The 27,214-nt window shown below is 59.0% G+C and overlaps 3 protein-coding genes and 1 long non-coding RNA gene across 6 annotated transcripts; 2 read left to right on the top strand and 2 right to left on the bottom strand.

Annotated features, from left to right (window-relative positions):
• Nucleotides 1-1,959: 1,959 nt before the first annotated feature.
• Rhbdf1 (rhomboid 5 homolog 1) lies at nucleotides 1,960-19,958 on the top strand. Of its 2 annotated transcripts, XM_042668482.1 has the most exons (18): nucleotides 1,960-2,007; nucleotides 13,186-13,321; nucleotides 13,404-13,534; nucleotides 14,289-14,502; nucleotides 14,838-15,047; nucleotides 15,120-15,242; nucleotides 15,313-15,470; nucleotides 16,412-16,669; nucleotides 16,784-16,895; nucleotides 17,005-17,079; nucleotides 17,158-17,319; nucleotides 17,721-17,821; nucleotides 17,957-18,020; nucleotides 18,402-18,496; nucleotides 18,685-18,760; nucleotides 18,838-18,938; nucleotides 19,036-19,189; nucleotides 19,318-19,958. In XM_042668482.1, exons 2-18 carry the CDS (start codon nucleotides 13,205-13,207, stop codon nucleotides 19,735-19,737), a joined length of 2,571 nt encoding a protein of 856 aa, XP_042524416.1. In that variant the 5' UTR covers nucleotides 1,960-2,007; nucleotides 13,186-13,204; the 3' UTR covers nucleotides 19,738-19,958. The 2 variants fall into 2 exon arrangements, with proteins under 2 accessions (XP_042524416.1, XP_042524415.1); XM_042668481.1 differs by lacking the exon at nucleotides 1,960-2,007 and having other exon boundaries at nucleotides 12,944-13,321.
• Polr3k (RNA polymerase III subunit K) lies at nucleotides 6,940-26,450 on the top strand. 2 transcript variants are annotated; one of them, XM_042668483.1, is made up of 5 exons: nucleotides 6,940-6,945; nucleotides 7,871-7,877; nucleotides 23,747-23,860; nucleotides 24,127-24,214; nucleotides 26,108-26,450. In XM_042668483.1, exons 3-5 carry the CDS (start codon nucleotides 23,750-23,752, stop codon nucleotides 26,233-26,235), a joined length of 327 nt encoding a protein of 108 aa, XP_042524417.1. In that variant the 5' UTR covers nucleotides 6,940-6,945; nucleotides 7,871-7,877; nucleotides 23,747-23,749; the 3' UTR covers nucleotides 26,236-26,450. The 2 variants fall into 2 exon arrangements, with proteins under 2 accessions (XP_042524417.1, XP_042524418.1); XM_042668484.1 differs by lacking the exons at nucleotides 6,940-6,945; nucleotides 7,871-7,877 and adding an exon at nucleotides 7,716-7,719.
• On the bottom strand, nucleotides 12,032-12,398 carry LOC122097906. The gene is made up of 2 exons (XR_006145608.1): nucleotides 12,308-12,398; nucleotides 12,032-12,271 (listed from the first exon to the last, which is right to left on the bottom strand). It is a non-coding gene; the product is annotated as an uncharacterized LOC122097906 (long non-coding RNA).
• Nucleotides 20,796-23,435, bottom strand: Snrnp25 (small nuclear ribonucleoprotein U11/U12 subunit 25). The gene is made up of 5 exons (XM_042668485.1): nucleotides 23,246-23,435; nucleotides 22,267-22,357; nucleotides 21,950-22,055; nucleotides 21,372-21,446; nucleotides 20,796-20,995 (listed from the first exon to the last, which is right to left on the bottom strand). The coding sequence occupies exons 1-5, from the start codon at nucleotides 23,285-23,287 to the stop codon at nucleotides 20,938-20,940; spliced, it is 372 nt and encodes a 123-aa protein (XP_042524419.1). The 5' UTR covers nucleotides 23,288-23,435; the 3' UTR covers nucleotides 20,796-20,937.
• Nucleotides 26,451-27,214: the final 764 nt, after the last annotated feature.

Raw genomic sequence — 27,214 nt, 5'->3', positions numbered from 1 at the left:
GAGGGCCACTTGCACCCAGGATATGGTTGGGCAGCAGTGGCCGGTGACCCTGCCAGCTCTTGAGTAACTGGCTGTAGATTTGAGGCCAGAGCGACTTGTGGGGAGAAGGGAGAGGTCGAGCCAGTGAGCAGAGGAAGCTGGGCTCCCACCCACACCCCGGGGGTGGCCTGGCTGTGGGCAGCCTCAGTGGGAAGCCGGATGGCCCTTCTATGTCCCGCTTAGTGTGCGGAGTCCATCTGGGAAGGCGGGCTGGGGCATGCCACCCGCTGCTGGGGTCTAAGGGCAGGTGTGAGGGCCGTGTGCAGGCCAGCGAGTGTGCATTCGTGTGTGAACACGCTAGTGGTGTGCTTGTATCCTCGTGAAAAGTGTGTACTGCGTTGGTGGCGTGCCTGGAGTCTGTGTGTACACAGGCGGGTGTGGCGCTCATGTGCGCGAGGTTGAGTGTGTCTGATCGTGTGAGGATGGGGTCCAGGCCCGTGTGGGCCTGGGGGTCAGCTTCTGCTTGTCTTCTGTGGGGGGGGGAGGCGGGGGAGGGGGGAGGAGGGGGAAGGAGAGAAGGGGGAGGGGGAAGGGGGGAAGGAGGGGAGGAGGGGAGGGGGAGGAGGGAGGAGGGGGAAGGAGGGGAGGGGGAGGAGGGGAAAAGAGGGGAGGGGGAGGCCAAGGGAGGGGGGGAGGAGAGGGGGAAGGAGGGGAGGGAGAGGGAGAAGGAGGGGGAAGGAGGGGAGGGGGAGGGGGAGGGGGAGGAGGGGGAAAGAGGGGAGGGGGAGGCCAGGGGAGGGGGGAGGAGAGGGGGAAGGAGGGGAGGGAGAGGGAGAAGGAGGGGGAAGGAGGGGAGGGAGAGGGGGAGGGGGAGGAGGGGGAAAGAGGGGAGGGGGAGGCCAGGGGAGGGGGGAGGAGAGGGGGAAGGAGGGGAGGGAGAGGGGGAAGGAGGGGAGGGAGAGGGGGAAGGAGGGGAGGGGGAGGAGGGAGGAGGGGGAAGGAGGGGAGGGGGAGGAGGGGAAAAGAGGGGAGGGGGAGGCCAGGGGAGGGGGGGAGGAGGGGAGGGAGAGGGGGAGGGGGAGGAGGGGGAAAGAGGGGAGGGGGAGGCCAGGGGAGGCCAGGGGAGGGGGGGAGGAGAGGGGGAAGGAGGGGAGGGAGAGGGGGAAGGAGGGGAGGGAGAGGGGGAAGGAGGGGAGGGAGAGGGGGAAGGAGGGGGAAGGAGGGGAGGGGGAGGAGGGAGGAGGGGGAAGGAGGGGAGGGGGAGGAGGGGAAAAGAGGAGAGGGGGAGGCCAGGGGAGGGGGGAGGAGGGGAGGGGGAGGGGGAGGAGGGGAGGGGGAGGCGGGGGGGGGGGGGAGGCCGCAGTCGGGGCTCGCAGTGCTCAGGCCAGAGCTCCCGCTGGCTGGAGGTCGGCGCCGGGCCTTGAGGTTAGCCGGCCGGGGGACCCTCCTGCGCCCCGGACCCCAGCACAGACCCGGGCAGGGCCGGGCCCGGCTCGCCCTGGACCCGGGGCTGAGGTTGGTCCTGGAAGGCAGACGCGGGCCGGGCCGGGGGCCGCGGGCCGGGCCTGGCGGGCCGGGGGCGGGCGGGCGCCCCGGAGGAGGCGCCGCGGGCCGGGCCGGGCCTGGCGGGCGGGGGGCGGGCGGGGGGCGGGCGGGGGGCGGGCGGGGGGCGGGCGGGCGCCCCGGAGGAGGCGCCGCGGGCCGGGCCTGGCGGGCGGGGGGCGGGCGGGCGCCCCGGAGGAGGCGCCGCGGGCCGGGCCGGGCCTGGCGGGCGGGGGGGCGGGCGGGGGGCGGGCGGGCGCCCCGGAGGAGGCGCCGCGGGCCGGGCCGGGCCTGGCGGGCGGGCGCATTCCTGAGCCCTGACTCAGCGCCGCCCTCGCCGCCGCCGCCGCCGCCGCCGCCGCCGCGCACGCCCCTCGCGGCCCGGCATTCCCGGACGGGCGGGCGCGGCCTGGGACTCGGCGCGGGCGCCCTCCCGGCTCGGCGGCCCCGCAGCCTCCGGACGCCTCGAAGCCCGCGGCGGCGGCGGTGAGTGCGCGGGCGGGCGGGCTCCGGGCGCCGACTTGGTTGGGGGGTTTCCGGCCCGCGGGCGCCCGGAGGGGCCGGCGTCGGGGCCCCGCGGGGCCTCCCCGGCCGCCCGGGCCCCGGCCGCCGTCCGCACCGTCGGCTCCGCCCTGCGCGAGGCCCGGGGCCGGCGGCGGCGCTGCGCGTGCGTGCGCGTGCGTCTGTCTGTCTGTCTGTCGCGGTGGTGAGGCCTGCGTCCGGAGGCGCCAGCCCCGTGCTGGACGCGCTTCTTCCAGCCAGCGGCGGGGCGTGTGTGTGTCTGTCGGCTGTCTGTCTGTCTGTGTGTCCTCTGTAGCTGTCTCAGGCCCGCGCCGCCGGACAGCTGGGGTGGGAGAAGATTCGGGATGAAACTGGCTTTTCAGGTTCAGCCCGGGGAAGCCCGGCCTTGGGCTGCGTCCTCCCCGCTCCCGGCCGGGTCCTCCCCGCTCCCGCCCGCGTCCTCCCCACTCCCGGCTGCGTCCTCCCCACTCCCGGCCGGGTCCTCCCCACTCCCGGCTGCGTCCTCCCCACTCCCGGCTGCGTCCTCCCCACTCCCGGCCGGGTCCTCCCCACTCCCGGCCGGGTCCTCCCCACTCCCGGCCGGGTCCTCCCCACTCCCGGCTGCGTCCTCCCCACTCCCGGCCGCGTCCTCCCCACTCCCGGCCGCGTCCTCCCCGCTCCCGGCCGCGTCCTCCCCACTCCCGGCCGGGTCCTCCCCACTCCCGGCCGGGTCCTCCCCACTCCCGGCCGCGTCCTCCCCGCTCCCGGCTGCGTCCTCCCCGCTCCCGGCTGCGTCCTCCCCGCTCCCGGCCGCGTCCTCCCCGCTCCCGGCCGGGTCCTCCCCGCTCCCGGCCGGGTCCTCCCCACTCCCGGCCGCGTCCTCCCCACTCCCGCCCGGGTCCTCCCCGCTCCCGGCCGGGTCCTCCTCGCTCCCGGCCGGGTCCTCCCCACTCCCGGCCGGGTCCTCCCCACTCCCGGCCGGGTCCTCCCCACTCCCGGCTGCATCCTCCCCACTCCCGGCTGCGTCCTCCCCACTCCCGGCCGGGTCCTCCCCACTCCCGGCTGCGTCCTCCCCACTCCCGGCCGGGTCCTCCCCACTCCCGGCCGCGTCCTCCCCGCTCCCGGCCGGGTCCTCCCCGCTCCCGGCCGGGTCCTCCCCGCTCCCGGCCGGGTCCTCCCCGCCCATGAGCCAGCTCCTCCAGCAGCTGTCCGGCTGGAGGGGCCCCTGGTGCTGAGCCCTGGGCACTGGGGTCTTGGCAAGCTGGGCCTCCTCCCAGCGTGGAGTGGGGACCCGGGGGTGTGCGGGTCCGGATGGAAGGCAGCTTCCTTGGGCTCCTTCCCAGGCCCTGTGCACCGCTCCGCTCCGTGGGCTGTCAGCTCCCGTGCTCGGAGGCCCTGCCTGTCCCTTCCTGATGCCGTGGCTTTCTGGAGGATCTGACTCAGAGGAACCCCAGCCCCCTTGCTTTTGATGGTCCTTCCCTAGGACCTTGCTTTTGATGGTCCTCCCCTAGGACCTTTCTGGCTGCAGCTGTTTCTCGGGACCCTGATGGAAGGACCCGTCCCACCTCAACGTCTCTGAGGGGTTACTTCCTTCCCCCGCACAGAACCCTTGCTTCTGCGTGTCTTCTGTGTTGTCTTTATGAGTGCCTCCTGCCTGTCTGAGCTGAGATGCTTCTAAGAAGGTTGCCCAGGATGCTGGGGGTCCTTGACAGCCCAGAGCTGAGGCCCAGGTGCTCTACAGCCAGTGGCAGACCGGCCCTTCCTGCCTCAGCTCCTGCTGGACCTACAGCCCTGCCCACCTGGCTGTGGTGTCCAGTCCCTTGAGGTTCACTGACCTCAGGCAGTGGCTGGCCTGAGTTTCAGTATCCCTCCCTCCCTCCCTCCCTCCCTCCCTTTGTCAGTCATGGGGCTTGAACTCTGGGCTTGGGCGCTGTCCCTCAGCTCTTCAGCTCAAGGTGAGCGCTCTACCACTTGAGCCACAGCACCACTTGTGGTTTTCTAGTGCTTCATTGGACATAAGAGTCTCATGGACTTTCCTTTCCTGGCTGGCTTTGAACCTCAATCCTCAGATCTCAGCCTCCTGAGTAGTTAGGATAAGACAGACATGAAGGACCTCTCTTCTCCCATGGGTAAGGCAGACCAGTGGGGTTAGTTAGGACTCTTGTTTGTTTTAGACAGTGTTTTGCTATGTAGCTCAGGCTGTCCTGGGACTCATGATCCTCCCTCCTTAGCCTCCTGAGTGCTGGGATTGCAGGCTTGTAACACCAGGCCTGCCCTAGAATCAGGTTTGAGAGAGGTGTGCCAGGTTCCTGATGATGAAGCCATTTTTGCTGACTCCGTTTCCCCTTCAGGAGATGTCAGTCTGATTCTGCTTCCAGGAAGTGTTACTGGGTAGCAGGAAGCAGTTTGTGGGATGGTTAGGGCACGTCTGTGAGCTGACCTGAGACTGGGTTGCTCATCTGCTGTTATCACACACAGATGTGTGGATGTCCCTGCCCTCCAGGGGAGCATGCGGCCGCTTAACTCCCAGTGCCTGGCTGGGCTGCACAAGTATCCAGCTTAGCAGGTGGTTCACACCCAGGAAATGATACAGCTGAGTCCCATTCTTACCTCTTCTGGCTCTGGTGTCTGGATGGCCCCTCACCTCTCTGAGCCTTGACTCACTCAGGTGTGTCTCTTGTCAGTCCAGACTTTGTTGGGAGCTTTGACTCTGGCCATCAGCCACCCCTGGACCATGGGTGCTGACTGGACTACGGGATAATGCCTTCCATAGCTGGCTGAACCACGGGATAATCCCCTCCATGGCTGGACCACAGGATAATGCCCTCCATGGCTGGACCATGGGATAATGCCTCCATGGTTGGCTGAACCATGGGATAATGCCCTCCATGGCTGGCTGGACCACTGGATAATCTCCTCCATGGCTGGACCACGGGATAATGCCTCCATAGCTGGCTGGACCATGGGATAATGCCCTCCATGGCTGGACCACAGGATAATGCCTCCATGGCTGGACCATGTGATAATGCCCTCCATGGCTGGACCATGGGATAATGCCTCCATGGCTGGCTGGACCATGGGATAATGCCCTCCATGGCTGGACCATGAGATAATGCCCTCCATGGCTGGACCATGGGATAATGCCTCCATGGCTGGCTGGACCATGGGATAATGCCCTCCATGGCTGGACCATGGGATAATGCCTCCATGGCTGGCTGGACCATGGGATAATGCCCTCCATGGCTGGACCATGGGATAATGCCCTCCATGGCTGGACCATGGGATAATGCTCTCCATGGCTGGACCATGGGATAATGCCCTCCATGGCTGGCTGGACCACTGGATAATCCCCTCCATGGCTGGACCACGGGATAATGCTCTCCATGGCTGGACCACGGGATAATGCCCTCCATGGCTGGCTGGACCACGGGATAAAGCCCTCCATGGCTGGCTGGACCACGGGATAAAGCCCTCCATGGCTGGCTGGACCACGGGATAAAGCCCTCCATGGCTGGCTGGACCACGGAATAATGCTCTCCATGGCTGGACCACGGGATAATGCCTTCCATGGCTGTACCACAGGATAATGCCCTCCATGGCTGGACCACGGGATAATGCCCTCCATGGCTGGCTGGACCACGGGATAAAGCCCTCCATGGCTGGTGGACCATGGGATAATGCCCTCCATGGCTGGCTGGACCACGGGATAATGCTCTCCATGGTTGACTGGACCACGGGATAATGTCCTCCATGGCTGGACCATGGGATAATGCCCTCCATAGCTGGCTGGACCACGGGATAATGCCCTCCATGGCTGGCTGGACCACGGGATAATGCTCTCCATGGCTGGCTGGACCACGGGATAATGCTCTCCATGGCTGGCTGGACCACGGGATAATGCCCTCCATGGCTGGCTGGACCACGGGATAATGTCCTCCATGGCTGGACCATGGGATAATGCCCTCCATAGCTGGCTGGACCACGGGATAATGCCCTCCATGGCTGGCTGGACCACAGGATAATGCCCTCCATGGCTAGACCACGGGATAATGTCCTCCATGACTGGACCACGGGATAATGCCCTCCATGGCTGGCTGGACCACAGGATAATGCCTTCCATGGCTAGACCATGGGATAATGCCCTCCATGGCTGGACCACTGGATAATCCCCTCCATGGCTGGACCAAGGGATAATGCCCTCCATGGATTGACCACAGGATAATGTCCTCCATGGCTGGAGCACGGGATAATGCCCTCCATGGCTGGATCACGGGATAATACCCTCCATAGCTGGATCATGGGATAATACCCTCCATAGCTGGATCATGGGATAATGCCCTCCATGGCTGGACCACAGGACAATGCCCTCCATGGCTAACCCCTCTGTCCGTCCTGTAGTCTACCTTCTATGTCAGGGCCCGGAGTGTCACAGCCTCCGCCACATCTCCCAGACCACAGCCGAAAGCCCGCTGTGGCTGCTGCTCTCCATGCTCTCCAGCATGTCAGGTGACAGGGCCATGGGGGGGAGGGGGGAGATCTGAGGAGAAGGTGCTGTGGAGGCCGCTGGCTTGCTATCAGGCTGCCCTGTTGCATGTGGAAACTTGGTTCTTCCACAGAAAAAGACTGTGAGGACTAGAGTGCTTTGTGGATTGCAAAGGGAGTCTCCACATGGTGATGCTTGGAGATGGTGTAAGGAGACAGAGAAGCTAGGAAACGTTTGCTTTACTACAGTAGTATGTGGTGAAGAACTGGAATCCAGGCTCCAGAGCTGTGATCTCGCCTAGGGAGGACTGAGGCTGAACACCAGGTTGGAAGAGAAAACAGGGTCTGAGCCAGGGCGAGTGGGGTAGAGCAGAGCAGAGCAGAGCGTGGGTGGCCTAGGGACGTCCTTCCCCGCCAGCTCCCAGTGCTTCTTAGCGGCCCCTTCCTCTTTTTTTTTTTTTTTTTGGTGACAGACCTGGGGCTTGAACTCAGGGCCTGCACACTGTTCCCAAGCTGTTTTAGCTCAAGGCTAGCATGCTACCACTGGAGCCACATCTCCATGTCTGGCCTCTTGGTGGTTCATTGGAGATAAGAGTCTCATGGGCTGGCTTTGAGTGGAGATCCTCACGTATGTGTGAGCCACTGGTGCCTGGCGTGGCTGCCTGTTACTGAACCCCACACCTCTGAAGTGTTCCACAGTGAGGCCCTCTCACCCCGGCTTCCTCCTGCAGCCCTCAGAGCTCCTACATGCCTGTGTTGAGCCAGCCGTCACTTCATGAACACCTACTATCTGCCAGGCACTGTCATCACCTGTGATCCTTCACACAAAAAACCACGGCCTGTCCAGAGTTAGGGGTGGAGACAGATCGATTATGGGTATAGCATTTTGGCCTGGCTTTCCCCGCTTGCTCCCTTCCTTGATGCACCAGTGATGGCCAGCGAGCCCTCAGACATTGTACCACAGAACGAGAGTCAGCAGGACTCCTGTATCCCCAGGAAATGCATCGGCTGTGACAGTCACAGTGGCTCCCACTTCCCGCTAGTCTCCAGAGTAGATTCCAACAAGCAGAGCCTGGGCACCCTGACTGTCCTTGCCCTCCGTCCTCTGAGCTGCGTGGAGCGCGTGGAAGGCACCGCTGTTCCCGGTGGCCCCTGACTCAGGCTCATCCTTAGGCCTGCCCCGCAGACCTCATCGTGCTACATGTCCCTGTGGGCGTCTCCGAGCGGCTGGAGTGACTCGCGCTGTGTGACCCCAGGCGGACAGGCCCTCCACGGGCCCTCCTCTGTACTGTGGAGCCCCAGAGTGGAAGAGTCCCTGGGGCTGTTGGGGAACAAGAGCCCACTGTGCGCCTGGACACTGAGCTACTGTGGGCAGACGGTGCTGCCCCTGGCCTGGGCCTGCCCCTCCCCCACGCTTTGTGAATCCAGCCAACTTGAGGCTCACATAAGGAGCAGAGTGCGCAGTGACGGAACAGGCCGGAGTCACCGCTCTGCGGGGCGGATGGGTGTCCTTGCCTTGCTTTTAGACCTAGAGCAATGTGGGTTCTCTTGTACCCTCCTTCCTCTACCCCAGGAGGAGGGGCTGGCGGGGCTGAGGGTAGGGCTGGCCTCACTGCACAGCGCTCTGCACTTCTCCCCGCTTTGGGAGCTGTTCGTGCTCTCCTTTGTGCCGGACAGGGACCCCTTGAAGGTCCAGCTGAGGGTCATCTGCTTCAATAACCACCATTGCCACTGTGTCTGGGGACTGCCCTCCGCCCCTCTGCCGGCAAGGGCCTGCTGGGTGGGGCAGCGTGACTGAAGAGCAGGCCCTCCATCACACAGGAAACGGGGAGACGGCCAGGGCAGGGCTGGGGGGAGGAGGGCACCGGCTGTGCAGACAGGTGAGGATCGGGGTGTGTGTATCCGTTTGCAGAGCTGCTTGTACCCCTGCTGGTCACCACCGCTCACCTGTACCTTCCCAGCAGGCTCTGCTGTTCTGTCCATGCCTGACCCTGTTCCTGTCTGGGCCACATAACAGGCTTATTAACAGCACTGGAGATGGAGTCTAGCCAGGCCATGTGGCTGATGGGTAGAAAGACCAGCCAGTCTCCCCTCTTGGTGGATGGAAGGCAGAGTAGCTTCTGTCCCTCTTGGAGTGCTGGGGCCTCTGTCCTGTCTGTCCTGGCCTACTTGTCTCTGTGGACATGGCTGTCCTTGGTCAGCTGACTGCCTGGTCCCTCCGGCAGGTCTGGCCTGGCTTCCTGGGAGGTTCAGCAGGTTCTCCCTGACCCTTATACCTAGGACTGGGTCAGATTCAGACCTAGCAGTGGCTCTTGACTCCGCTCACTAACTGGCAGGTGACTGTATGGCGATCGCAGGGTCCCTGGCTGGCGGGGTGGGCTGGATGGACTCTCCTAGGAGTCTGGGCTGGGTGTATGGTGCACAGTGTTCCAGCCTGGAATGGTTCAGTTTCCATTGAGACCTTGCCTCACTCACTTTGCAGTCAGGATGCCTTCCTGACAGTTCATCCTCCCAACACGGTAGCCAGGAGCTCTGTGAAGCAAATTGCCTGACCCATGGCCCTGAGAGAGGCCGTGTGAATGCAGGGAGGGACCCTTGGCCACCACACCTAGGAGTTCCCTTCAGCTCTACTTCCTAGCTGCTGTAAGCGGGGCATAGCTCAGAGAAGGGATTGGAGCTAGGTCAGAGTTAGAGTCAGGCATAAATGTCTGAAGGATTGTCTCCCATGTCCTGGTCACTGTAGGCCAGAAGGAGCTGTGAGCAGCATCCACAGCTGTTCCTGGTCAGTCAAGTCTAGCACGGTGCTGTGGGCCTTCTCTGGTCAATGTAGGCCCAATAGGCCCCTGGAGTACCTCTTGGGCTTGTGTAGTTATATTACTCTGTTCTTCAGGCCTCTCTCTCTTTCTTTCTTTGCCAGTCCTGGGTCTTGAACTCAGGGCCTGGGTGTTGTCCCTGAGCTTCTTTAGCTCAAGGTGAGCACTCTACCACTTGAGCCACAGCACCACTTCCAGCTTTTTCTGTGTATGTGGTGCTGAGGAATTGAACCCAGGGCTTCATGCATGCTAGGCAAGCACTCTACCACTGAGCCACCTTCCCAGCCCCAGCCCCTCACTTTCTGCATTTGTATAATGTAAGTGTGTGTGTGTGTGTGTGTGTGTGTGTGTGTGTGTGTGTGTGTGTGTGTACTTCTGTTTCCTCTAAAGCAATGAAGAGAAACTCCTGCCAGGCACTGTTGACTCAGGCCTGTAATCCTAGCTACTCAGGAGGCTGAGATCTGAGGATCACAGTTCAAAGCCAGCCTGGGCAGGAAAGTCCTTGAGACTCTTATCTCCAGTTAACCACCAGAAAACCAGAAGTGGCGCTGTGGCTCAAAGTGGTAGAGCGCTGGCCTTGAGCAAAAAGAGCTGGGGGCGGGGCGGGGGGGGGGGGGGAGAAGGGGAGGATGGAGAAGCTGGGAAGGTGGCTCAGTGGTAGAGCGCTCGCCTAGCAGGCACGAAGCCCTGGGTTAAGTTCCTCAGCACCACATACACAGAAAAAAACAGAAGTGGAGCTGTTGCTCAGGTGGTTGAGCTCTAGCCTTGAACAGAGCCCAGGCCCTGAGTTCAAGTTCCACGACTGACAAGAGAGAAACTCCCAAGTGGAAGCCATGTCTGGTGCATCGATGCCTGGTATACACCCTGTAGCAGAGCTGTTGGGTGTCACATGTTGAGGAGACAAATTTTGTGCTTTCTACCTTCCAAGTCTTACTTCATAAAACCCCACCTCCACCCATGTCTGTGTGCAGAGGGTCTTCCAACCTTGCATCTATCTCGGGCCCCTGGAAGGGGCGCATGCAGATGTGCCAAGAGCACCCTTGTAAGGGGCCCCAGGAAGCCAGGGCGCTGGGTCTTTCCCTGGACCTGGTCTCTGGTGTTCAGGGTGCCCGCACGCTCCCATCTGCTTGAGTAGCCTTGCTGCCACTTCTGGTGCATGCTGCCACCTGGTGGTGAGAGGCGAGATGGATGTGGATAGGCTGGAGCCTCAAGCCCCCCCCCAGGCCTGGTCCTTGTCCCTGGCCCCACAGCCCAGCTGATATGTCACAGGGGCCTCACTAGACCCCACCAAGCAACTCTAACCTGCTGGGTTATTTTCCCTACCACATAGAGCCTGTGTGTACATTTACTGAGAGGGTTAGTGTTACATAAACTGTAAATGTCCCCTCTTAAGGACCAGGAGGGTAGGAGCTTGGTTCTCATCCAGGTATATTGGTGGTATGTGTTCAAAACTTCCTTGGGTTGCCCGGTGCTGGTGGCTCACGCCTGTAATCCTAGCTGCTCAGGAGGCTGAGATCTGAGGACTAAAGCTGTGAGATTCCTATCTCCAGTTAACCACCAGAAAACTGGAAGTAGTATTGTGGCTCGAAGTGGTAGAGCCCTAACCTTTACCAATAAAGCTCAGGTATAGAGCCCAGGCTTTAAGTTCAAGCCCCAAGACTAACAACAGACAAACAAAAAATTTCAAAATCAATTTATCAATGTGTATATTACATAGCTCAGCTGATGCACAGAAGCTCTGTCTCTTGTTACTGTCTGTTGTGTTTAAATGACTGTGTGCTCTGCAGAATTTCCCACCCTTAATTTTGTGAATATATGTCTCCTAAACATATAGCTGGGCACTGGTGCATCACAACTATAATCCTGGTTACTCAGGAAACAGATCTGAGGATCACAGTTTGAAGCCAGCCCAGGCAGGAAAGCCCACGAGACTCTTAACTCCAAATAACTACCTCCCATTCCAAAAAAAAAAAAAAGCAAATAGTACCTAAAAAGCAAGGTAAAACTGAATGTGCTGCCAGGTGCCAGTGGCTCATATAATCCTAGATACTTAGGAGGCTGAGATCTAAGGATCATGGTTTAAAGCCAGCCTAGGCAGGAAAAGCTGTGGAATTCTGTTTGTTTTTGTTTTTTTCCCTTCTAGACAGTCCTGGGGCTTGAACTCAGGGCCTGGGCACTATCTCTGAGATTCTTTTGCTCAAGGCTAGCACTCTATCACTTGCGCCACAGCTCCATGTCTGGCATTTTCTGCGTATGTAGTACTGAAGGATTGAACCTAGGGCTTCATGCATGCTACTCACGCACGCTCCCATTAAGCATCTTCCCAGCCCTGTGGAATTTTATCCAGTGAACACCCCAAAAGCCAGAAGTGGAGCTGTGGCTCAAGTGTTAGAGCACTAGCCTTAAGCAAAAAAGCTCAGGGACCGTGCCCAGGCCCTGAGTTTAAGCCCTAGGACACACATACGCTGTCTGTCTGTCTCTCACACACACATACACAAATACAAGTTTATGTGTTTAAGTGATAAAGTGAAATTTTTTGGGGGTTGTGCCCCTGGGCTTGAACTTGGCCTTGGGCTGCTAGGTGGGTGCTCTACTGTGGATGCGTGCCTCTAGTCTTTTTTTACACTGGGTATTTTGAGGCAGGATGCTGCTTCTTCCCTGGGTGGGTTCCTGGACCTCCACCTGCCTATTTATTTATTTATTTATTTTTTCACTTAGAGGACACTTAATAAAATATACATCTTAAAAAGTCAGAATGCTTTTTACACTTAATTCCATTGGAGAAGCAGAGTAAAAATAGGCAGCAATCATTTACACAACTTCATACAATAATCGGGTAATATGCAAGATTTTTCTGGATTTGTCTTTGTGGCTAATCAACCACACACCAAGGAGAGACCAAAGTTCAGGTGTGCACAGCCCACAAAGCCTGCAGAGAGGGTGCCATCTGGGACCTTGCTTCTCTCAGTGAGACACGGGGGTGGGCTAACATCAGGAGGAAATGCACACTGGGCTTCTTACCCAGTCTTCTAGTATCATCAACTATCAAACCATTTGCTCCTCTTTGCTAGAGGTGCTCCTTTAGAAGGTCCCAACAATTTCTGCTTGTACTGTTCAACTAATTGGTTGAAGTGAGTTTCTGCCTTATTTCCCTTAGCCTTTTTCCTAGATACCTGCATGGAAGACAACTGCTGCTTCTCTTGCTTCCTCTTGTTTACCTGGGGTTTTGGCTTCTTAGGAGGGAGGGATTTTACCTTGCCTTTATCTCGCAACCTTATCTTGGGGCCTCCATGTGAGGGGAGCACCAGGACCTTTCTTCTCTTCTTCCCATCTGGCAGCTCCACCTGCTCTACTTCAGCCTTGGTCTGAAACCCTGCCCATGAGGCCACCTGCCTATTTAATACTTCATACATAGCTAGGAAGACTCACCCAACATTTGGTTGAGAAGAGGTCTTGTGAACTTTTTTGCCTAGCTGGCTTTGAACTATGGTTCACTCTATCTCAGCTTCTCAGGTACCCTAGAATCGTAGGTGTCAGCCACCTGTGCCTGACAGCAACTGGAGATCTGTTGAAGGTGGCATGTCCTTAGTGGGGCTGGGTGGTGGTGTGGGAAAAATGAATCAAGCATGCTGAGCATTTGCAGTTTTTCCTTAGTGACTGTCTCCTTGGAACACCAAGGCTGCTTGTCTGAGAAGGGATCCGAGGAGGCTGAGGTCGCACAGAGCAGGCCGGTGCTCTGTCGGGTTCACCACCGCGCCTCTCCACTGCCTGGGCCTGTCACAGCTCCAGGCTCGCCAGGGTTGTTGTTACTGTGTGGTGTGTCCCGTCCCCAGGCCTGCCTGGCACAGCACTCCCCTCTCCTCGCCAGGCCTTCTCCTCCTGGAACCATGAGCGAGGCCCGGAGGGACGGCACAAGCAGCCTGCAGCGCAAGAAGCCCCCCTGGCTCAGGCTGGACATCCCGGCTGTGGTGCCCCTGGCGGCAGAGGAGCCTGGCCTCCTGCAGGTAGGCTGCCTGCTCCGGCGCTGGCTGACAGGGGCCGAGGGTTAGCCCTGCCCCGGCTCCTCACTGCGGTCTCATCGCCTAGCCCCTCCGGCGCCAGGTTTTCCTGCGGAGTGTGAGTATGCCAGCCGAGACGGCCCCCGCCCCCGCACTCTACCCTGAGCCGCGGCGGCCTGCGCTGCAGCGGCAGACATCCATCACACAGACCATCCGCAGGTACCACAGCCCTGGCCGCTCCGGGGCAGAGGGCGGGGCAGGTTCCTTTGGGCATTGGGGCTGGGGTGGCTCGGGCGCCCTCGTCTCAGGTTTCCCCTCCATCTCCCTGTGCTTGAGACCGCTCTCTGCCGCCTCTGCCTGTCTCCCCAACACTAATGCTCTGGCCCCCCACAGCCGACAGGTGCGCTTTGGGCGTGTCCACACTCTGCCCCTCCTGGGCCCCCGGGCTGCCCACAGGGTTCCCACACAGCGCCAGTCTCTCTCTTGGTCCCTGCTCAGGTACCTTAGGCAGATCATGAGTGCGTTGGTGTTCACTGGCACGTGCATGCTATGCAGCATGAATGGCTGCCATTTCCTGGGGCTCCTGATGGTAGATGATGGCAGTCTTTTTGTTTGCATGTCCAAAGACTGGGCAGCCTGCCTGAGTCAGCAGCTCCCGTGCTCTGTGCTCTGTGCCGTCCTTGGCTGTGGCTGCCGTCCGGCTGAGTTCTCTCTCTGGACTCAGGGAGGGATGAGGGCTGCTGTGGAATGCCACTGGGCAAGGCGGTAGGGTGATCTGGTAGGAATCAGAGTGAGCCAGGGGTGGTTAGGGCTGGACTCCACTTGTCTTTGTAACTGTGCCCTCTCTGTGGACTCTGGTCCTAGCTTGAACGGGGCCCTGGAGTGGGGCATGCTGCCCAGGAGGCTGGGCTCTGAGGCCCATGCCGAGGAGGAGGGGGTGCAAGGGCCCCTTGCCAAGTCCCTGCCTTGTCAGGGGCACAGCTGACTGGTTTGGAGTGAGCAAGGACAGCGACAGCACCCAGAAGTGGCAGCGCAAGAGCATCCGCCACTGCAGCCAGCGGTACGGCAGGCTGAAGCCCCAGGTCCTCCGGGAGCTGGACTTGCCCAGCCAGGACAATGTGTCGCTGGCCAGCACGGAGACCCCACCCCCACTGTATGTGGGCCCATGCCAGCTGGGCATGCAGAAGGTGTGCTTGCTCCTGGTGCCCCATCGCTTTTCATCCCAGCCCCTTGGGTGGGAGAGGGGCCCTGTGTGGTGTGGGGATTGTTGGGAAGGAAGGAAGGTCCACTCCAGGAGAGGAACCGAGAGGGAGAAGGTTGCTGGTCTGTACCAGGGTGAGCTGGGTAGAACATCTCACCTAGACCAGCAGAGCAGGGGGAGGGGTGGGGGAGGGGAGAAGGCCCCTTGGCAGCGCTCCGGGCGAGCCGTGGTCCCAGGCAGCTGTCAGGGCCGTGAGGGTGAGAGGGGGCCAGCCTCCCCGAGGCGCCGCACTGACCTGTCCTCTCCCCTGGCCTGCACCAGATCATCGACCCTCTGGCCCGGGGCCGGGCCTTCCGCCTGGCGGACGATGCTGCCGATGGCCCGAGTGTCCCCCACACCCCCATCACCCCTGGAGCTGCCTCCCTCTGCTCCTTCTCCAGTTCCCGCTCAGGTTTCAACCGGTTTCCTCGGCGGCGCAAGCGTGAGTCCGTGGCCAAGATGAGCTTCCGGGCAGCGGCGGCACTGGTGAAGGTTGGTGGGGGCCGAGGATGGAGCCGGGGCAGGGGCAGCTGCTGGGTCCTATGGCAGTGTCCTCGCCCCCAGGGTCGAGCGGTTAGGGAGGGCACCCTGCGCCGGGCCCAGCGTCGCAGCTTCACTCCGGCCAGCTTCCTGGAGGAGGACACGGCAGACTTCCCCGAGGAGCTGGACACATCCTTCTTTGCCCGGGTAAGACTTGCTGGTGGCCCCCTCGCCTGCCGCGTCCCTGGGTCCACCCTAACTGCCTGTGTTTGCTCAGGAAGGTGTCCTTCATGAGGAGCTGTCCACCTACCCGGATGAGGTGTTTGAGTCCCCTTCAGAGGCGGCGCTCCAGGACTGGGAGAAAGTCTCGGAGCAGGCAGAACTCACCGGTGGGGCTCTGGGTCGCACTGAGCTTGAGCGGAGCCATTTGATGCTGTAAGTGCAGCAGGCTGGCGATGGCTCCAGGAGAACCTTGAAGACAAAAAAAGCCAGGCGCCGGTGGCTCACACCTGTCATCCTAGCTACTGAGGAGGCCGAGATCTGAGGATCACGGTTCAAAGCCAGCCCAGGCAGAAAAGTCCATGAGACTCTTATCTCCAATAAGCCACTAGAAAACCGGAAATGGTGCTGTAGCTCAAGCGGTAGAGCACTCACCTCAAGCTGAAGAGTGCAGGGACAGCGCCCAGGCCCAGAGTTCAAACCCCACAACCAACAACAACAAAAAAGTCAGTCTTGGGGCTTGAACTTGTGGTCTGGGTGCTGTCCTGAGCTCTTTTGCTCAAGGCGAGCGCTCTACTACTTTGAGCCATGGCACCACTTCTGGTTTTCTGGTGGTTCATTGGAGAGAAGAGTCACAGGTTTTCCTGACTGGGCTGGCTTCAGACCAAGATCCTCAGATCTCAGCCTCCTGAGTAGCTAGGACGACAGGCGTGAGCCACTGGTGCCTAGCTTAGAAGGCGAATTTTTGTCCCATTAGGATCCCTGTGACTGTTGGGAGAGACACTCCACATTCATGGCCCAATTGCCTGGGAAACTGGTCTGGGCACTGTGTGTGGAGGACCCAGGGTTATGCATGATTCCAGCCTGGACTGCCCACCTGGGACACGCCTGTAGCCCAAGGACTGGGCATCTTCAGTGGGGAGAAGGGGCTGACCTCATTAATGCAGAGGTGTGGAACCTCTAGTGGGTCCTAGCTCCTTTCCTGCCATCCTGAAGTGGGGGATGGCTGCCTCTTTACCAGCAGGAAGAGGCTGAGGCTGAGCAGTTTGCCCTATGCTTTCATAGCAGGGAGCAGGACCCTGATTCCACGCAGAGGGGACTGCGCCAAGTGGGTGGGGTCTGAGCAGGAGGTGAACGAGGCTGCTGGTTTTCTCCAGGCCCCTGGAGCGAGGCTGGCGGAAGCAGAAAGAGGGTGGCGCCCTGGCCACACAGCCCAGGGTGAGGCTTCGGCAGGAGGTAGTGAGCCCTGCAGGGCCCAGGAGGGGCCAGCGCATTGCCGTGCCTGTGCACAAGCTCTTCGCCAGGGAGAAGCGGCCCTACGGGCTGGGCATGGTGGGGCGGCTCACCAACCGCACCTACCGCAAGCGCATCGACAGCTACGTCAAGCGCCAGATCGAGGACATGGATGACCACAGGTAGGCCGGGAAAACGCACTGCCTCTTGGGCAGAGCCTGGGTGTACAGGGGAGGCTCATGGGCAGGACTGGGGCTCCGGCTAGGGGTGTGCCCTACTGACCCTGTGCCCCACAGGCCCTTCTTCACCTACTGGCTTACCTTCGTCCACTCACTGGTCACCATCCTAGCTGTGTGCATCTACGGCATTGCGCCGGTGGGCTTCTCGCAGCATGAGACAGTGGACTCGGTGAGCCTCGGCCCTCTTCCCAGGCTGGGATGGTTGGAACCCTAGCTCTGGGCGCCCTCTGGGAGGAGAGGGCCTCAAGTCTGGTGGGAACTCTGTCCCTGGCCGCCAGGTGCTCCGGAACCGTGGCGTCTATGAGAACGTCAAGCATGTGCAGCAGGAGAACTTCTGGATTGGCCCCAGCTCGGTAAGGCAGGGTGGGGGGGGGCATAGGAGCGAGCTAGCGGGCAGGAGCCTGGGGCCACAGCTGCTGTCTTCACCACAGGAGGCCCTCATCCACCTGGGCGCCAAGTTTTCTCCCTGCATGCGCCAGGACCCGCAGGTCCACAGCTTCATCCACGCGGCCCGGGAGCGGGAGAAGCACTCAGCCTGCTGTGTGCGCAACGATAGGTCTGGTTGCGTGCAGACCTCCGAGGAGGAGTGCTCGGTGAGGGCCCCCCACCCCGCCTCAGCCTCTTGGAAGTCTCCTTTTCTGTGGCGGCTGGTTTGTGGCTTCAACAAGCTCTAGGCTCTGTCACTTTGCCTTCTCAACCCCGACCTCGGTGCTCCCCCAGTCCTGGACAGATTACCACCTGACTTCTTGATCTGGTCATGCACTACCTGGAGGTGCCATCGTTAATACCAGTGGCTCAAGTCAGGAGACTTACCTAGGAGTTCTGCTGTTGCTTGCTCTCAGAATCCCTCCCTATGTGCTCTGTGTGGCTGTGGTAGGAGCTCACAGGGTGAAGTGGGGCTCGGTGGCTTTGCTTTTGATTTCCTGACTCCTCACCACATGGCTCAGAGTGGGCAAGGGTCTGCTCTGACCAGAGGCTGGTCCTGTGTCCCCAGTCCACTCTGGCAGTGTGGGTGAAGTGGCCCATCCATCCCAGTGCTCCAGACCTTGCTGGCCACAAGAGGCTGTTTGGCTCTGTCTGCCACCAGGACCCCAGGTCAGTCCTGCTGGCTGGCCTGTCACCCGCCTTCCTATCTGCCTGTGAGGGGTAGGGTGTTCCCTGTTGTTGGCTTGGGCAGGAGGGCGTCAATGCTGGGGATGGAGGAGGTTGACAGTATCTGGGTGCATGCAGGGTGTGTGACGAGCCCTCCTCCGAGGACCCACATGAGTGGCCAGAAGACATCACCAAGTGGCCGGTGAGCTGGGGCAGCGGCTGCCAGGGAGTCACACTTGTCATGTTGGGGTGGGGGTGACTACGCCCACCATTGATACCAGACTCCCACTGGAAGGGACCGCCTCATGCGTTCAGAGGCTGTGTCCCTGCCCTTGGCCCAGCCTACTCAGCAACATCTCCCTCCCCGAGCAAGGAACTAGGTGGAGACATGGCAGGGGGAAGAGGCTAAATATTCTAGTTTGGCACATGGGCTAGCTTAGTCTTAGGGTGCAACAGTATGCCTGAACTCAAGGAAGCCTATTTCCTACCCTGTGGGTTTTCTTGTTTGCCTTGGCACTGAATGGGATGTATGGCCAAAGGCAGGGAGAGGCCCTGACCCCAGTTGCTCCCATTTGTGATCCAGATTTGCACCAAAAACAGTGCTGGGAACCACACCAACCACCCACACATGGACTGCGCCATAACCGGCCGGCCCTGCTGCATTGGCACCAAGGGCAGGTAGGTGTGCCCATGCGGCTGGCCCAGGGTTGAGCACTGCCACGGAGCGGCCATCCCCCCCTTCCCAAGGTCTGGGAAACCCAGAGGGCCAGGACAGGCATGTGGGTGTTCAGCAGAAGCCTGGGCGGTGTGGACAGTGCCTGTCCCTGGACTCGGTAGCACATCCAAACCCTAGCCTGACTCTCCAGGTGTGAGATCACCTCCCGTGAGTACTGTGACTTCATGAGGGGCTATTTCCATGAGGAGGCCACACTCTGCTCTCAGGTAGGCCTTGAGGGGGTGTGTGCGTGTGGGTGTGCACGTCTCTCACCTCCCGCAGGTGCTGATGAACCACTCTGCAGGTCCACTGCATGGATGATGTGTGTGGCCTCCTTCCCTTCCTCAACCCGGAGGTGCCCGATCAGTTCTACCGCCTGTGGCTCTCTCTCTTCCTGCACGCTGGGCAAGTTATATGTGGTCCTGGCGGGTGGTCGGAGTGCCCCAGGCACAACCCTCCTCCTGGAGGTGGTGAGGTCACCTTTTACTTGTCTCCTCCACAGGGTCCTGCATTGCTTGGTGTCTGTCTGCTTCCAGATGACGGTCCTGCGTGACCTGGAGAAGCTGGCAGGCTGGCACCGCATAGCCATCATCTACTTGCTGAGCGGTATCACTGGAAACCTGGCTAGTGCCATCTTCCTGCCGTACCGGGCAGAGGTGAGGCTGCCGCCCCAGGATCAGGGAGCTTCTCCATGTGGCTCCTCAGTCCCGTGTGCTCTAGGTCTTGAGGCAGGGTAGGCAGATCAACAACCCTCCTTAGTCACAGTCAATCCCACTGCTCCCAGGTGGGCCCGGCCGGCTCCCAGTTTGGAATCCTGGCCTGCCTCTTCGTGGAGCTCTTCCAGAGTTGGCAGATCTTGGCGCGACCGTGGCGTGCCTTCTTTAAGCTGCTGGCTGTGGTGCTCTTCCTCTTCGCTTTCGGGCTGCTGCCTTGGATCGACAACTTTGCCCACATCTCAGGCTTCATCAGTGGCCTCTTCCTTTCCTTTGCCTTCCTGCCATACATCAGTTTCGGCAAGTTCGACCTGTACCGAAAGCGCTGCCAAATCATCATCTTTCAAGCAGTGTTCCTGGGCCTGCTGGCTGGCCTGGTGGTCCTCTTCTACTTCTACCCCGTCCGCTGTGAGTGGTGTGAGTTCCTCACCTGCATCCCCTTCACGGACAAATTCTGTGAGAAGTATGAGCTGGACGCTCAGCTCCACTGAGCAGCCATGGGCCCAAGGCCACACCGCTCACTTCACAGAGCAGCCTGCTCTGTGCACTTCCTGAACACAGACCTCTCCTGCCTTGTTCACGTCTGTCTAACCACTTATATTGCTGGGCATTTATTACAATAGTTCCCATGACAAACTTCTAACTAGTCCTTCGACGACCACCTCATGTGGCCAATAAATGGACCGGGAGCGTTTTAGCTGCCACTAACAACCAGGGTTGTTGTCTCCTTCCTGGTCTCTGGCTGGGGACTGTGGTAGGAAGCCCTTCAGGGTCCCAGCCTCCAACATGTACCTCAGGGAAGTAGGCATTAAATGCAGCCATGCTTCTTTCATCTCCCAGGGAATTCCCTCAGCTAGGTGGCACACCTTGCTCCAAGGCCTCAGAGGGACCGGTGGTCAGGGCTGGGACACAGACCTAGGGGTGTGTGCCGTCACATTTCTCCACACCCCACCGCCACCCCCTGCTGCCTCCTAGCCCACACCTGCCACAAGGATGAGATACAGTTCCTGGTGTCTCCACAAGCACACCAGCTTGGCTTTTATTCTTTGCTGAGGAAGCCAGGGCTGTGGCCACCAGCTCAGATGTGGTATCTTGGACTTCAGCACTCCTTTTCAACAGCTATCTGTGCTGACCTCTTGCCTAGAGCAAATCCAGCCCTCCCACACAGGCTACTGTGGCCTTGATTCTTCCAGATGTAAAGCAAATAGGGTTATTCTGTACATAAGGCCAGGGAGGGCTCTAGCCATGTGAGATCGGATTTTTGAGGGCCCAGGGAGAGGGCAGGCTTAGTCCAAGTCCCTAGGAAGGGAAGGGACAGAGGCTGACACTGTGCTAGTCCTGAGTGTCTCAGGGGTCAAGTGCTGAGTGGTACCCCAGGGATGCAGCCAGCCAAATATTCTTTTGGTGAGGGGGCTGGGAAGGTGGCTGGGTGGTAGAGTGCTTGCCTTGCATGCATGAGGCCCTACGTTTCATTCCTCTGCGCCACATAAGCAGAAAAGGCCAGAAGTAACACTGTGGCTTAAGTGGTAGAGCGCTAGCCTTGAGCTGAAGAGCTGAGGGACAGCGCCCAGGCCCAGAGTTCAGGCCCTATAACCGCCCGAAAAAAAAAATTCTTTTGGTGAGGACAGTGACAGGAGCTCCTCCCGCTGGGAGAGGCCCGGCCACCGGTTAGTACAGATGTCCCAGGAGGATCACTTTTGCCTAAGCTTTTTGATGAAGGAAACTTCATCCCGATTCCGGATGCCATAACTGAAAGAGAAGGAAAGTGGTGTCTGTGAGAGACAAAGAAAACAAGTGAAGATGAGCGTCTACGAAGTGGTGTGGCACGCTGTGTGGTGTAGTGTGCACCACACTGCGCTACCAGAGCAGCCTTTCGCTCCACAACTGCTCTACCTTCCTTCTTTGAGGCACCGTAGCCCTGGGCTTCTGCTGCTGAGTACAAGTAGGGCCCGTGGAGCTGCTTGTCTGACTATCACTCCAGTGGAGAGGGCCTTCAAGAAGTTCCTTATGGGAGGGTCAGTCCAGCTTGGGACCCTCCTGTTACTGTTCTCTGGCAGAAGTCGGGGGCACTGGAGGGTAATAGATCAGATGCCTCCCTATGACTGGGGACATGGGCTAAACTTACTCTCGGAGTTTCTTCCTGTCCTCTGTGAGCTTCTCTCCTGCAGAGGTCAGATGGTATGTTCTCCACACATATGACCTGCAACAAGAGTTGAACCACATGCTATCCTTGAGCAAGGTGAGCTGAACATCTAGGACCACAAGGGCTTGAGGTACACAACCCTCTGCACCTAGGACAGCTGTATCCCCCTCCTGGGCTTTTCCCCTGCACCCCAGGCATGAGGCAGCTAGAAGCTGGTGTTTGGGGTAGCTGGGCCAAATGCACCTTACTAATAAACTAGTTGATAGTTCTGAGACTCAGCTACAGGACACTTGATCCAATTGGAGACCCAGGGCTGACAGCACCCAGGTGAGGGGAAGAAGTGGCGCTGACAGGCGTACCATCCATAACGAGAGAAGCCACTTCTGGTCACATAAGGCCCTGAGGTGACACCCAGGGAAGATCACCCTCACTCCCCAGGATTCCACACTGCAGTCACTGTTGTAGCAGAACCAGGGTATGAACACTGGAAGCTGAAAGCTGCTGTTTTCCCATACCAGCCCTGGGAATGGTTACAGTGAAGAAGCTGCTGCTCCACCTACCAGCTGATGTGCTGAATGCCCCCCTCACGCTCCTGCTTGAGCCGCACATATCTCTGGATGGCCTTCTTCAGGTCCAAGACTGTGGCGTTCTGCACTACCACCACCGCTGCAACCGTGGACACAGGGGGGAGAAAAACCCTGTAGGAATCCACAGCCAGCGCACCAGGGGGCGGGAACAGAACCTAGAACTTGCTGGCTCTGCTCTGTTGGGCAGGGCAGCTTTGTGGATGTCTTAGTGCTCCTGGGCATGCCCTCCAAGTTTCTCAAGATTAGCTCTGCTAACATCTCAGGCCTCAAGGAAGGAGGATAGCACTCACGCATTACTTCTCCATCCATCTTGCAAACTCGGACAGTCATTGCTTGGCCATATTCCAGTGCTATCTGGGAATTGATCTCTTCCAAAGTAACCTAGAAAAGACCAGAAGTAGAGGTGGGAAGTGTTTTTATCGCCCGAAAGAGAAGTAAGCTGACAATGCTTCAAAAGAAGCGCCCTGTATTATGAAGGGTGTGAAGGGGCTTTCCCAGTTTTCCAGCACTGTAGTCTTTCATCCTACCCACATTTATATATAATGTCCAAAGTGGACAGAGGCTGTGGGGAGAGGGACAAAGAAATAGCAGGGATGGACCCACAAAAGAATGGGGCTGGGGAGTGGCGCTGTGGCTCCAGTGGGAGAGCACTAGCCTTGAGCTGAAGAGCTCAGGGACAGCGCCAGGGCCAGAGTTCAACCGACCACCACCACCGAGAATGGGGCTGAATTGGGACTTTGGGCCTGGCAGTGAGGCTGACTAGACACCAAAAACTGGTCATGATAGTCCTTTTTTACTTCTGGTCAGCTGTGGGCTTGAACTCAGGGCCTGGAGACTGTCCCTGAACTTTTCTGGCTCAAGGCTAGCTCTCTGACTTGGAGGCACAGCCTCGCTTCTGTTTTCTGGTGGTTCAGGGCTGGCTGTGAGCCGCGATCCTCAGATCCCAGTCCTGCGCAGCTGGGGCCCGGGCGCGAGCCACGGCGCCGGCACGTGCACGTCGGTAAAAAAGCATTTTCAGAAAGCAGAAGTCGGGCGGGAAGGTGGTCGGCGGTACAGCGCCCGCCTCGCAGGCGTGAGGCCCTGGGTTCGAGTCCTCAGCACCACATAAGCAGAAAAAGCCGGAAGTGGCGCCGTGGCCCGAGTGGGAGAGCGCCAGCCTTGAGCACAGGAAGCTCAGGGAAGCGCCCGGGCCCCGAGTCCAAAGGCAGCCGCCCCCGCGGAGGCGGCCGCGCAGCCGCGAGGCCCGGCCCGGCGGCGGCCGCCGCGCACCTGGATGGGAAGGTCGCAGAGCAGCGGGTCCTGCACCACCATGGCGAGGCCCTCCTGGAACACGTCCACGGCCTCCGAGTGCGGCAGCGCCTCCTCCTCGTCCTCCTCCTGCTCCTCCAGCCCGGCCTCCGCCTGCGCCTGCGCCTCCGCCAGGGCTGCGCGCCTGGGGTCCGGGCCCCAGCGAGAGAGCCGGCCCACAGGGAACGCGCAGCGCGCACGCGCAGCACCGCGTACGTACTGCGCACGTCCCGGCGAGGCAGGCCAGCCTGGAGCCCGCCGACTGACCAATGAGGCGCCTGCCGCAGGGTTGCGTCATGATTGGTTGATACTAATTGGAAGGCTGAGGGGAAGAAGCTGTTGTGGTGACCAATCAGAAATAGGAGGGCCGACCCATGGGAGAGGCCGACCAATGGGAAGCGCGTCGTGCTGGGCCCGCTGGGCGCGTGCGTCCGGCGAGCGGCGGGGCTGGCGCGCCGGTGCGGTCCGCGCGGCAGGGCTGAGGTGATGTTGCTCTTCTGCCCCGGCTGCGGGAACGGGCTGATCGTGGAGGAGGGACAGCGTTGCCACCGCTTCGCCTGCAACACTTGTCCCTACGTACACAATATCACCCGCAAGGTGGGTCTTTGTGTTTTGCTTTTCGGTCGGTCGCGGGGCTTGAACTCGGGGCCTGGAGCTGCTCCGGGCGAGCGCTCCGCCATTTTCAGCCACAGCGTCACTTCCGGTCTTCTAGTGGTTACGTTACCGGGCTGGCTTTGAACCGCGGGGTGCGGGGCGCGAGCCGCGCCGTCAGGAACTGGAGTCCACCCCATTGGGGCCTTGCTGAAGGGCGTCCTGATGGGGGCGTTTGCCCACGTTGGTTCTGAAGGCGTCTCTGTTGTCAGGTCACAAACCGGAAGTACCCGAAGCTGAAGGAAGTAGATGACGTCCTCGGGGGAGCCGCTGCCTGGGAGAACGTGGACTCCACCGCCGGTGAGGGCCGGGTCAGGGCTCGGCCGGCCGGACCGTGTCCGAGCCCGGGCCGGGGTTTGCTGTTCAGAGTTGGTTATGGAAGCAGTGCTGGGCCCGTGTCAGTCTCGGTGGCGTCCGGCGCGGAGCGGGGCTCGCGTGGGCTCCACGGCCCACACTGGGCCGGCCGGAGCGGGGCTCGGCTGGCGGCCACGCGATGAGCGATGCTCCGCACCGGTCCCGAGCCCGCCGGCGCTCCCGGGCGCGCCTCTGGCCTCTCCAGGTGCAGTTGGAGGGAAGGGAGCCCTGAGGAGCCGCGGGTGAGGCCGGGCTTCCTCCTCTGTTACGGCAGCGCTGCCAGCGCTGCGCTCCAGCTCGGGGCGGCGGGTCTGTTACGGCAGTGCTGCGCTCCAGCTCGGGGCGGCGGGTCTGTTACGGCAGCGCTGCGCTCCAGCTCAGGGCGGCGGGTGAGGCCGGGCTTCCTCCTCTGTTATGGCAGGGCTGCGCTCCAGCTCAGGGCGGCGGGTCTGTTACGGCAGCGCTGCGCTCCAGCTCGGGGCGGCGGGTCTGTTACGGCAGTGCTGCGCCCCAGCTCAGGCTTGCGTGGGTAGACGGGCGCCCCGCACCTGGGTAACCCCTCTCTCACCCACTCCTTTGCCCTGGTTGTGTGTGTGTCAGTGGGACTTGAACTTAGGGCCTTGCGCTCATTTGGCTTTCTTTTGGTACTGTCTCTTGAGCTGTGCTTCCAGTCCATCGTTTTGCTGGTTGAACAATTCTGCTTGGGTTGACTTCAAACCTTGATCATCCATCTCTGTCTTCTGAGTAACTAGGATTGCAGGCATAAGCCATCAGGACCCAGCTTTTAACTATTATTACCTTTTCTCACGCAGTATGAAGGTTTTTTGTTTTTTGTCGGTTGTGGGGCTTGAACTTGGGGCCTGGACGCTGTCCCTCAGCTCTTCAGCTCAAGGCCAGTGCTCTACCACTTGAGCCACAGCGCCACTTCTGAGTGGTTTTCTGGCAGTTTATTGGAGATAAGAGTCTTATAGACTTTCCTGCCCAGGCTGGCTTTGAACTGCAATCCTCAGATCTTAGCCTCCTGAGTAGCTAGGATTACAGGCGTGAGCCACCAATGCCCGGCTTTCAAGTGTTTTTATTTTTTTGTTTTTGTTTTCATAGTAGCACAAAGTGGACTAAGGTATTTGCCTTTGGTGTTATGCTTCAAGCAGACTTTAATGAGATTTGAAAAGAAAGGTGGAAAGTGGGAGAGAAGAGTGTTTTCAAGGTCAGAGGGGAAGGGGAGTGTTTCCAAGGTCTCCATGTTTCCCTCGGTGTTACTGCGCTATGGAAACAATGCTGCTGTTTGTAAAGTTACCATTAAAAAGAGAGACCAGATTATGGAAGAAGACCATGCCTTTATTGCCTTCAGTGAGTTTTCTGAGCTGATACTGGGCCTTCTGCTTTGGGCCTCCCACTCTTACTCTGTTTTCTTGCTCACAGATGATGCTCCATCACTTTTTTTTTTTCTGGTCCTGGGTCTTGAACTCAGGACCTGAGCACTGTCTTGTTTTTGCTCAAGGCTAGCACTTTACCACTTGAGCTAGAGCACCACTTCTGGCTTTTTGTGTGTATGTGGTACTGAGGAATAGAACCCAGGGCTTCATGCATGCTAGGCAAGCACTCTACCACTGAGCCACCTTCCCAGCCCATGGTGCTCCACCACTTAAACCATGTCTGTAGTCTGGTATTTTCTCAGATAGAGTCTTGAAGGCATTTTTGCTTGGGGTGGCTTTGAACCAAGATCCTCCAGGTCTTAGCTAGGATTATGGCCATGGTGGACTTGTTTTCATCACAAGCAATGTTTTGGTGTAATGGATCACATGGTTTTTGTTTTATTTGTGTTGTTTTTATTGCCAGAGCCGTGTCCCAAATGCGAACATCCCCGTGCTTACTTCATGCAGCTTCAGACTCGCTCTGCAGACGAGCCAATGACTACCTTCTACAAGTGCTGCAGTGCCCGGTGCGGACACCGCTGGAGGGATTAGACGCCTCAGTCTGTGTCAAGAACAGATGGGCTGTGCAACTGTCTTCTGAAGTAGGGGCCAGTGAGCTGGGAAAGTCCATCTGACAGTCAGTAAAGGAAGTCATTAATGCCCAGATAGGTGTACATGGTCAGTGTGCCAGGCTTGAGTGCTGTCTCTGAGCTTTTTTTATTTTGTTCTGAATGAGCATTCTACCTCTTGAGCCACAGCTCCACTTCTGGCTTTTTGGCAGTAAATTGGAGACCAGAGTCTCGTGGATGTTTCTGCAGGTGCTGGCTTCAAACTGAGATCCTCTCTGAGTAGCTTGAATTACAGGTGTAATCTACCAGCACCTGGTAGGATTTTTTTTTGGGGGGGGAGTGGAGGAGACCTATGAAGAAGTGTACCTAGTTTGAAGTCTTACGTCTTCATTCATCACTCACATTTACTGGTCAGTTGACATTTCCTGACTACCAACCAACACGCTGATGTCTGTACAGCTTAGTACATTAGAAGGTTAAAGTTAATTTAACCATTAGTTGTAAAGTTATGTAATCAAAATTTATTTTGTGAACTTTTCTGCTAGGGCTGACCTCAAATCGCAAACCTCCGAACGTCAGCCTCTATGAGTCGCTGGTCCCTGGTTGTTGCGAGTTTTGGTGAGGACATGGTGGGAAAATCAGCGAGAGCCCCTAAGAATGGGGTAACAATATCTCACTGAAACATTCAATGAAAAGGAGGTAATATGGAAAGAAAAAAGGGTCAAAGAAGCTGTAGGGTCTGCAGAAAGAAAAGGCAGAGTAGCATAAGTAAGTCTTCCTATCAGCAGTTACTCTGGTGTCCATGGAGTAAACTCACGTGGCTGAAAGGTGTGGCATTGAGATAGTTACAGCATACTGGATCTAGCGACTATAGTGTATGTAGTCCTCACAGGAATTATCTTCAAAGAGCATTTCTCAATGGTCATTACTGAATAGTCATTCATTGCTATGCTTGAAATAGT

This window comes from Dipodomys spectabilis, unplaced genomic scaffold, assembly GCF_019054845.1.
Source record: "Dipodomys spectabilis isolate Male_0828 unplaced genomic scaffold, ASM1905484v1 ptg000438l, whole genome shotgun sequence".
Classification (NCBI taxonomy): Eukaryota; Metazoa; Chordata; class Mammalia; order Rodentia; family Heteromyidae; genus Dipodomys; species Dipodomys spectabilis.
Note: the sequence above shows the minus strand (reverse complement) of the source record. Positions and strands in the feature narration are given on the sequence as shown.

Coding starts and splice junctions, on each gene's coding strand:
- Snrnp25 (XM_042668485.1), bottom strand. CDS start 23,287: ATGGTGGTGCAGGACCCGCTGCTCTGCGACCTTCCCATCCAG. Junction 21,447..21,949: donor GGCATTCAGCACATCAGCTG/GTAGGTGGAGCA, acceptor CTCTTGTTGCAG/GTCATATGTGTGGAGAACAT. Junction 20,996..21,371: donor GACAGGAAGAAACTCCGAGA/GTAAGTTTAGCC, acceptor CTTCTCTTTCAG/TTATGGCATCCGGAATCGGG.
- Polr3k (XM_042668483.1), top strand. CDS start 23,750: ATGTTGCTCTTCTGCCCCGGCTGCGGGAACGGGCTGATCGTGGAGGAG. Junction 23,861..24,126: donor TACACAATATCACCCGCAAG/GTGGGTCTTTGT, acceptor CTCTGTTGTCAG/GTCACAAACCGGAAGTACCC. Junction 24,215..26,107: donor GAACGTGGACTCCACCGCCG/GTGAGGGCCGGG, acceptor TTTTATTGCCAG/AGCCGTGTCCCAAATGCGAA.
- Rhbdf1 (XM_042668481.1), top strand. CDS start 12,944: ATGCTGAGCATTTGCAGTTTTTCCTTAGTGACTGTCTCCTTGGAACAC. Junction 13,322..13,403: donor AGGAGCCTGGCCTCCTGCAG/GTAGGCTGCCTG, acceptor CTCATCGCCTAG/CCCCTCCGGCGCCAGGTTTT. Junction 14,503..14,837: donor GCCAGCTGGGCATGCAGAAG/GTGTGCTTGCTC, acceptor GGCCTGCACCAG/ATCATCGACCCTCTGGCCCG.